General features: G+C 41.0%; 1 protein-coding gene across 1 annotated transcript; it reads right to left on the bottom strand.

Annotated features, from left to right (window-relative positions):
* Positions 1–5,198: 5,198 nt before the first annotated feature.
* MYCFIDRAFT_176510 (uncharacterized protein) lies at positions 5,199–10,574 on the bottom strand (the record flags this gene model as incomplete). Its single annotated transcript, XM_007930265.1, has 9 exons — positions 5,199–5,281; positions 9,715–9,787; positions 9,823–9,905; positions 9,956–10,009; positions 10,039–10,129; positions 10,164–10,200; positions 10,229–10,239; positions 10,291–10,511; positions 10,553–10,574. The coding sequence occupies 9 exons, from the start codon at positions 10,572–10,574 to the stop codon at positions 5,199–5,201; spliced, it is 675 nt and encodes a 224-aa protein (XP_007928456.1).
* Between the last annotated feature and the right edge of the window lie 53 nt (positions 10,575–10,627).

Below are 10,627 nucleotides of genomic sequence, written 5' to 3'. Positions count from 1 at the left end.
TTAGTGCGAGCTTAGGCCTTGTTTTGCCGTTAGGTAATAGGTGCTTGCGGATACGGAGGTTCTTAGTGCTTAGCATAACTATATCGCCTTGTTTGAAGGTTATCGGTGTATAGTGCTTGTCGTAGTAGGTCTTTTAGTACTCTTAAGCCTTTGTCAACTTCTCGGCTATCTTAGCATAGATTTCTCGCATCTTCTAGACACGTTCTATTGCCGCTAGTGTCTCTAGTACTTGACGCGCTTCCCTTTCCTTACGCTCGGCCTCGAGCGAGGTAAATGGATCTTATAGCAACGCGGCGTTTTGACCTATTATAGCTATATATAGTGAAACCTTGGTTGATAAGTATATACTGTTATTATATACGAATTCTGCAGGCTGCAGGAGATTAACCCAATCCCTAGGATTCTCGTTAATGTAACTGCGTAGGTACTGCTATAGGGTAGCATTCTACCTCTCTATTTGACCGTTAGTCTATAGATAGAAGGCTGTTAATAGCCGATGCTTTAGTCTTAGCTGTAGGCATATTTCGCTCTAATAGTGCGATGTAAATGTCGTGCCCCTATCGGAGACTATCCCCTTAGGGGTTCCCTAATAGGTACAGAAGATGTTACTCTATAGAGCCTCTGCTATATTAATAGCAGTCCAATCCTTCTATACCGGGATGTATCGAGCGCCTTTAGTAAACCGATCTACTATAATAAGGATAGTATCGAAGATGTCCTTGCTGCCCCTACGTTTAGTAGGTAGAAGGCCTGTAATAAAGTCTATTATAAGCTCTACAAATAGCTTGTAAGGGATTGGTAATAAGGACAACTCGCTAAAAGGCTAATGTTTTAGTGCCTTAACACGTTAACATACGGTATACGTATTAACGTATTCCTTTATATCCCGCTTACTATTTGGCTAGTAGTATGTACGCGATAGTAGCTCGTGCGACCTCTCTATACTATAGTAACCGGCAAGCTTACTATTATAGTGTCGCTTAAGAAGCTCTTGTCGGATCGAATGTTTAGCGGGGATATAGTATCTGCCCTTGAACTTTAAATGACCTTTGTCATCGATCGACTAGTTGTTACTCTTGCTAGATCGAGTCTTTCGCCCACTTATAAGCTTATTAATGCGCTCGATAGCAAAGGCGTCCCTCTACTAAGTACGTAACAGCTTATCTATAAACGATTAACTATCCCCGTTTACAAGGTTATTTAACAGCACCCGTGCTGTCGAACGAGGTACGCATTGTATACATCTAATAGCACTAGTAGCCGGATTAACTGCAACCTCTTCTATAGTGCTGTCGCTATAGATAGTAATATCTTTAATCGAGTCGTTATAGCTCGAGCGATCTACGTCCTTTTTAACGTACACTAGAAGAACGACAACTCCGCTATAGTATTTGTTGCCGCCGCGGGGTCCGGAAGTCCGCTTATCCTGCGCCTGCTTTATAGCAAGGTCTATAGCAATCTTATACTACAGGGTTAGAAACAGAGAATTGATGTATTAGGTTTCGCTATCGTAATTAGGTCGCCTCGATAGGCTATTAGCAGGGTTGCTTACGCCTGGCCGATGTAACATATTAAAATCAAACCTAGCGAGGTAGACGGCCTATCTAGCCTGTCGACCTATAACTCTAGTAACCTTAGTAATGCTACGGAGGTTGTTATGGTCTGTATAGACCTATATCGTATGTTAGGCCCTATCGAGGTAATGCCTCTAATGCTTAAAGGCCTCGACAATAGCTAAGAGCTCTTACTCGTAGGTCTCGTAGCGACGCTCTACATCGATTATCTTTCGTAAAAAGAAGGCAATTAGGTGCTAGTAATGGTCCTTATCTGATTGCTAGGACATAATAGCCGATATAGCGAACTGTAAAGCGTTAGTCTCAATACGGATCTGCTTGCTTAGTACAAAATAGTGCAGCAAGGGGACTTTAGTAAAGCGCCGCTTCAAACCGTTAAAAGCGGCTTGTGCTCTGTTAGTCCATTTGAACTCTTTAGTCGGGTTGGCCTTAGTTTTAGTGAGCTCAGTTAGGGGCATTACGTGTCGTAAATAGCCCTTAATAAAGCGACGATAGAAGTTAGCAAAACCTAGGAATGATTAAAGCTCCTTAATGCTAGTAGGCGTTGGCCACTTAGTGATAGTCTTAATCCGGTTAGGATCAGCCTTAACACCCTTAGTTAATACGATGAAGCTAAGGAAGGCTACCTCCTTAGCAGTAAAGGTGCATTTAGAAGGCTTGCAATACAAGCTATAGGCCCTTAGGCGATCGAGTACCTTACGGACTGTAGCCTAGTGTTCCGCAATGTTAGGAGAGTGTGTGTAAACTAGGATGTCATCTAGGTAAACTATACAGAGGTGATCTAATAGGCCTAACAGGGCCCGATTGATATAGGACTAGAATATAGTAGGGGCATTGGCTAAGCCGAATAGCATAACTAAGTACTCGAAATACCTATAACGAGTGCGAAAGGCTGTCTTCTATTCATCGCCCTTACGGATACGGATACGGTAATAGGCGTCCTTAATATCCAATATAGTATAGTAGTAAGCACTAGAAAGGCGATCGAGGGTCTTATTAATAAGAGGAAGTAGGTAGCGGTCTTTGATAGTAACAGCGTTGAGCCTACGATAATTAACATACAGACGTAGGCTACTATCCTTCTTTAGTACGAACAGGATAGGTGCACTAGTAGGGCTGTTGCTATATCGAATTCGACTATTGGCTAGGTTTTCCTCTAGGTACTTACGCAGCACAGCAAGCTCTCGTTTACTAAGGTTATAGAGGGGACTAAAAGGAACCTCTTTGCCCTCTATAATGTCAATCTTATAGTCTGTCTCTTTGAACATAGGCAATGTCGATGCTAAGTAGTGTTTGAACACATTAATGTAGGTCTCTCAAATAGGCTCTAGTATGCGAGCAAGCTAATTAGGGTCTATGCTATTAGGGGGCACAGGTTCATCGTCATTACTACCGAGCAGGTCGGCAGTTGGATTAGCTAAGGCGGAGGCTAGTATTAGGTTACTAATAAACAGGACCCTAATATTATTAGGACACTCGCTAATGTCGATGTGTTTAATATCCTCTTTCCGAGCGATTCTAAATCGCTATTATTGGCTGCCTAAGTCTATAACTATAGCATAGTACTTAAGAACAGGGTTGCTAATAACAATATCGGATAGGAGGCTGTCTATGTCTACCGCGTAGGTAGTGAAGTTTAGTAGGCGTTTATTTCCGAGGTCGTCTTTTAGAACTATAGGAATATAGTAGGCTCTATAGGTCAAGTGCCGAGCGTTATTAAACCAAGCAAGGGTTGGCAGGTTAGTCTTCGGCAGTTGTCGAAGGTCTAATTGCTTAGCTAGGTAATAGCTAATAAGGGCGCTGACTGAATTTCCGGGGTCTAGCATAACCTTTGCCTTATAGTTAGTGTCGGGCCTAGATATAAGACAGGTACGTGTAATAGCTAGTACAATGTCGATAGTCTTACGCCGTACGAGGCTAATAGTTGGTGCGGCGCTTACTCTTTTTTCGAAGGTTGGCCTATAGGGGTAGCGTTAGCTACTAAAAGGTGCTTTCGGTACTTAGCGGTAGCACGGTCGACTCGGGCCTAATCCCTAGGTTTGTCGCATTAGCCTAGTAGATAGCTAGTACTGTCGCAATTGAAGCACTTCAATCCAGTTAGTAGACTGCCGTAGCTATTGTTGTTAGTTAAGCGGTTAGCGTTATAAGGATACGAGCCCCTTCTACGGCCCCTATCGCGGCCTCCTTTGTATAGCCGGCGGCTACGGCCTCTTCTACGGTTATTGTTACTGTTCCTATTATCAGCATTGTTATTATAGTAGGAACCTTGGTTTCCTCCGCGGCCGCGGTTGCTACGGTTAGTACTAGCTAGTCGGATCCTCGATTCTAGTCGTTATTAGAGCTAGATAGCCCGCTCGGCTGTTTCCACTTCGACTATAAATTGAATGCGTGTTAGGTTGGCCTGTTCGAATACACGACGGCGGTCTAATTCAAGGACCAATTCCTATCGCAATTTAGGGCGTATTTCGGAAATCTAGATAGAGTCGGTCTTAGCTAGCAAATCGTCCTCGAGGGTCTTTAAATAGGCCTCAAATAAACGGGCTGATTAATTAGTCTTTTGCTTAGCCCGAAGGTACTAGTCCTAAGCGTGCTGTTGCCTTAGTATAGGGTTTCTAAAGGTATCTAGTATAATGGTCTTGTAGTCTTGCTACTGAACAGCGGTCTAATTAGTAAGGGAATCGAAATAGTTATCCTAGGTGCGCTTTAGGTCGCTATTGATGTACTGCATCGCGTAGACAACTAGTAAATAGTCATCTAGGAGAGCCCTCGGCGCATTTCGTTAGTTAAGCTCACAATCGCGTATATAATCATTATATTGTTTGCGACTAGAGCCGTCAAATACAGTACAGTCCTTAAGCTTAGCATCCTTCTTTTAGATAGGGACGGGTAGTAAGGAAGGCCCTGCTATCGGCTTAGTAGTGGTTGTTAGGGCTTCCTATAGACGGCGAATCTCGAGGAGATTATCCTTCAGCTATTGTTCTTAACGTAAGGCAGTGAGCCTGTTTTAGGTAGCTTCCTAAAGTCTCGCTACTAGTTAGGGACTAAAAGCTAGCTAGCTATATCGACGGTTGACAATATTGTTAAGAATGTCGTCGACAGGCAATTCTAGGTCGTTACCTAGAACTGCAGGTTCTTCTTTAGCAGGTCCTATAGCAGGCTCTTCGGCAGGAGGCACTTTAGCAGGTGCTCTAGTAGGCACTTTAGCAGGCACTATGCTACTAGCATTATCGTTGCTAGCGCTGCTAGCGGCAGCACGGTTATTGTTTCGTAATGAGCCGGCTATTATAATAGGGGGTGACACTAATAATGTATTGTTAGCCCCTAAGATGCGGATATAGCGGAATTAGTAGGTATTGGTCTGGTGCGATTAACTTAGTGTAATGGGCCGTGTAGAAGGCCTTGCTTAATAATTGGTACGGTTGTTTCGATGGAATGGTACGTATAGGTCCCGTTCTTAGGGCGCAATATAGTCAGATTAGTCTTGTTCGTAGCTATACCGCTAAAAGCTTGAAATAAGGACTATCTAGCTGCTGCCCTTAAAGGGTGGATCGAATACTGTATAAGAAGGGTTATATTAGCAGGTAGATAGGGTAGTAGTAGGTACAAGTAGTATTCGATAAGGATCTAGAAGGAGAGGGAGGAAGGCAGGAGAGTTGGCCCAACGCCAAGCGCCAAGCCCTGCCTGAGGCATCGAAACCCTGGCTTCACTCGGCCTAGTCACATGCCAATTACGTATAGCCTCTTTGGTCCTAACAATAACGCTAAAAGATCGATCAAATTTTTAGGCGTATTACACGCCCAATTTATCTATAGCATACTAGTCCCTAGTCCGCGTCGCAGACGCGGACGGCGGGCCTTACAATATTATAACTTCTAGGCGCCGCGGCCATTACTATCAAATCCGGGCGTGCAAACTAAGTATAAGCGTTATAGATAGTAGTACTAACTATTAGCGCTCCGGATTAGACTTACTATATACGTTCCGAATAGTACTTAGTATTATAAGCGTTCTAAATTAGACTTATTCTTAGTATTATAGATATTCTATAAAGTACTCGCTATAGGCGTCCTATAGGATACTCGTAGTAGGCGTTATATAGGGTACTCGCTATAGGTAGTTCGAATACTATTTACTATAGGCGTTTTAGATAGTATTTACTATAAGCGTTCCGGATAGTACTACTCGCTATAAGCCTTCCGGATAGTACTTAATATAGGTATTTAGTTTCGGATAAGACTTGCTATATACGTTCCGGTTTATATAGGACTAACTATACTAAGCGTTTAAAATAAGGCTTATCCTACGCGTTCCGGGTAGTACTGCTCGCTATAGGTATTCTATAGAGTACTCGCTATAGGCGTTTTATAAGGTACTCGTAGTAGGCGTTATATAGGGTACTCGCTATAAGTAGTTCGAATATAGGCGTTTTAGATAGTGTTTACTATAAGCGTTCCGGATAGTACTATTTGCTATAGATACCTCGGATAGTTACCGCTATAAGCGTTTCAAATATTGCTACTCGCTATAAGCGTTTTTAGTAGTATTTACTATAAGCGTTTCGGATATAACTTGCTATAAGTATTCTAAATAGTGCTTACTATTAGTATTCTAGATAGTACTACTTGCTATAAGCGTTCTTAATAGTACTTACTATTAGCGTTCCGAGTTAGACTTACTATACGCCTTCCGGATAAGACTTAGTATATACTTGCTATAAGCGTTCTTAATAGTACTTACTATTAGCGTTCCGAATTAGACTTACTATACGCGTTTCGGATAAGACTTAGTACAAGCGTTTCGGATTAGAATTACTATATAGCGCGTTCTAAATAAAAATTAGTATAGGCTATAAATAGTAGTACGCTATAGGCGTTTTATAGGGTCCTATACGTTCCGGATAGTACTACTCGCTATAGATATTCTATAGAGTGCTTACTATAGGCGTTTTATAAGATACTCGTAGTAGAGGTTATATAGGTTACTCGCTATAGGTAGTTCGAATATAGGCGTTTTCGATAGTATTTACTATAAGCGTTCTGGATAGTACTACTCGCTATAGATATTCTATAGGGTACTCGCTATAGGCGTTTAATAGGGTACTCGTAGGAGGCGTTATATAAGGTACTTGCTATAAATAGTGCGAATACTATTTAACTATAGGCGTTTTAGATAGTATTTACTATAAGCGTTCCGGATAGTACTACTCGCTATAAGCCTTCCGGATAGTACTTAATAAAAGCATTTAGTTTCGGATTAGACTTAGACTTACTTTATATATTCCGGATAAGAGTTTCTATAAGCGTTTTAGATTAGAATTACTATATAGCGCGTTCTAAATAAAACTTAGTATAGGCGTTGTAGATAGTAGTACGCTATAGATATTCTATAGAGTACTCGCTATAGGCGTTTTATAGGGTACTCGCTATAAACAGTTCGAATACTATTTACTATAGGCACTTTAGATAGTATTTACTATAAGCGTTCCGGATAGTACTACTCGCTATAAGCCTTCCGGAATCCAGATAGTACTTAATATAAGTATTTAGTTCCGGATTACACTTAGACTTACTTTATATATTTAAGATAAGACTTTCTATAAGCGTTTTAGATTAGACTTACTATAAGCGTTCTGGATAGTACTATTTGCTATAGATATCTCGGATAGTTACCGCTATAAGCGTTTCAAATATTGCTACTCGCTATAAGCATTTTTAGTAGTATCTACTATAAGCGTTTCGGATACAACTTGCTATAAGTATTCTAAATAGTACTTACTATAGGTATTTTAGATAGTACTACTTGCTATAAGCCTAAGCGTTCTTAATAGTACTTACTATTAGCGTTCTAAATTAGACTTACTATACGCGTTCCGGACAGTACTCACTATACGCGTTTTAGATAGGACTTAGTATAAGTATTTCGGATTAGAATTGCTATATAGCGCGTTGTAAAGCGTTCCGGATAGTACTACTCGCTATAGATATCTCGGATAGTAACCGCTATAAGCGTTTCGAATACTACTACTCGCTATAACCGTTTTTAGCAGCATTTACTACAAGCGTTTCGGATATAACTTGCTATAAGTACTCTAAATAGTACTTACTATAGGTATTTTAGATAGTAGTACGCTATAGATATTCTATAGAGTACTCGCTATAGGCGTTTTATAGGGTACTCGTAGTAGGCGCTATACAGGGTACTCGCTATAAATAGTTCGTAGTAGTTAATACAAGTATTTAGTTTTAGATTAGACTTAGACTTACTTTATATATTCCGGATAAGATTTTCTATAAGCGTTTTGGATTAGACTTAGTATACGCGTTCCGGTTTATATAGGACTAACTATACTAAGCGTTTAAAATAAGGCTTATCCTACGCGTTCCGGATAGTACTGCTCGCTATAGGTATACTATAGAGGACTCGCTATAGGCGTTTTATAGAGTACTCGTAGTAGGCGTTATATAGGGTACTCGCTATAAACAGTTCGAATGCTATTTAGGATAGTTTAACTATAGGCGTTTTAGATAGTATTTGCTATAAGCGTTACGTCGCTATAGGCCTTCCGGATAGTACTTAATAAAAGCATTTCGTTTCGAATTAGACTTAGACTTACTTTTTATATTCCGGATAAGACTTTCTATAAGCGTTTCGGATTAGACTTGCTATATACGTTCCGGTTTATATAGGACTAACTATACTAAGCGTTTAAAATAAGGCTTATCCTACGCGTTCCGGATAGTACTACTCGCTATAGATATTCTATAGAGTACTCGCTATAGGCGTTTTATAAGGTACTCGTAGTAGGCGTTATATAAGGTACTTACTATAAACAGTTCGAAACGTTCCGGTCTATATAAAACTAACTATACTAAGCGTTTAAAATAAGGCTTATCCTACGCGTTCCGGATAGTACTACTCGCTATAGATATTCTATAGAGTACTCGCTATAGGCATTTTATAGGGTACTCGTAGTAGGCGTTATATAGGGTACTTGCTATAAACGTTTTTAGTAGTATTTACTATAACCGTTTCGGATATAACTTGCTATAAGTATTCTAAATAGTACTTACTATAGGTATTTTAGATAGTACTACTTACTATAAGTCGTAGTAGGCGTTATATAGGGTACTTGCTATAAACGTTTTTAGTAGTATTTACTATAACCGTTTCGGATATAACTTGCTATAAGTATTCTAAATAGTACTTACTATAGGTATTTTAGATAGTACTACTTACTATAAGCGTTCTTAATAGTACTTACTATTAGCGTTCCGAATTAGACTTTCTATACGCGTTCCGGATAGTACTTACTATACGCGTTCCGGATAGTACTTACTATACGCGTTCCGAATAGGACTTAGTATATACGTTTCGGATTAGAATTACTATATAGCGTGTTCTAAATAAAACTTAGTATAAGCGTTATAGATAGTAGTACTAACTATTAGCGCTCCCGATTAGAGTTACTATACGCGTTCTAAATAGTACTTAGTATTATAAGTATTCTAAATTAGAATTCCTATAAGTATTTTAGATTAAAATTACTTTAGGCGTTTTAGATTAGGCTCGTCGCCTTAGCCTTTACTTATAGCTCTTCGGCCTTTACTTATAGCTCTTCGAGCTATATAAACACATTGCGCTTACGTAAGGAAGACGATCTATACCCGTTCGCGAGGCGGCCGCGAGGCCCGGGAGTAGCCGCGAATTTTGAAGTTCCCGTACGTAATTTCCCCGCGTTCTCCTCGTTCTCGTTTCGCCCGATTCGGTTAGTCCTAGCACTTGTTTTCGGGTTATTCTAACATTATATAAATAGTACTTAGTATTATAAGTATTCTAAATTAGAATTCCTATAAGTATTTTAGATTAAAATTACTTTAGGCGTTTTAGATTAGGCTCGTCGCCTTAGCCTTTACTTGTAGCTCTTCGGCCTTTATTTATAGCTCTTCGAGCTATATAAACACATTGCGCTTACGTAAGGAAGACGATCTATACCCGTTCGCGAGGCGGCCGCGAGGCCCGGGAGTAGCCGCGAATTTTGAAGTTCCCGTATGTAATTTCCCCGTAAGGAAGACGATCTATACCCGTTCGCGAGGCGGCCGCGAGGCCCGGGAGTAGCCGCGAATTTTGAAGTTCCCGCACGTGATTTCCCCGCGTTCTCCTCGTTCTCGTTTCGCCCGATTCGGTCAGTCCCAGCACTTGTTTTCGGGTTATTCTAACATTATATAGAATGAATGCTTCTCCCCAAACTGAACATTGCTGTGACGCTGAAAAACTAACTCCTGGACGGCGGGGTGAAGAACCGACACCGAGACACTTCATAAAAAGATAACCTTTCAGACAATCAGCGTGCAAGTGTTAAGATACTACCTCTCGATGATACACACTCGTATGAAACAACCCGGGGCAGATTGGTGTCGAACTCCTAGACTTCGGTCTCAAGCACCAGGTCGAAAATTCTGTGACGCGTCAGCTCAGTCACATGACTATCACATGACTTCTTGGCAAATGAAGGATTTTCACACTGTATTTTAGACCATAGAATAGACAGAACAGTCTGAACAGAGGCAATCAACGAAGCCAAATTGAACCGCCGGCAAGGCAGTATTACGTAAGTAATCCACTGCGCTGTGCGTGATAAATTCAAACCATTCACCGGGCGCACTCCTCAAATGCACTCGATTGCAGAGTATGTTTGATGATTATAATTCAGTGGACTCTCCCTTGCCATGAGTCCAATCTCAATATCGCAGAGGAAGCGTCAGATCGAAAAGCTTTGGACATGAAGATTCGAGCAGCGGTTTTTGCTTGTATCTGCTGATGCCCTCTAGAAATGGGTGGTATCTGCGAGAAGGCACGGGTGCCACTGGCTACGGTGCAGAGATACGCTTCCTGGACCAGAACTGGCAGCTGAGACACTTCACTCATTCTTGGTCTCGCTGTCGTGCCAGTCTGTTCGCGAAGCATGTCGGGCCAAAACAAGGCAGAGACATGGCAAACATGATTTTGCCTACTTAAGACGACTATTGGTATGATACAGGTGATTTTCTTGCTT

This window comes from Pseudocercospora fijiensis, assembly GCF_000340215.1.
Source record: "Pseudocercospora fijiensis CIRAD86 unplaced genomic scaffold MYCFIscaffold_6, whole genome shotgun sequence".
In the NCBI taxonomy this organism is placed as follows: domain Eukaryota; kingdom Fungi; phylum Ascomycota; class Dothideomycetes; order Mycosphaerellales; family Mycosphaerellaceae; genus Pseudocercospora; species Pseudocercospora fijiensis.
This window is presented reverse-complemented; position numbering and strand designations above follow the sequence as displayed.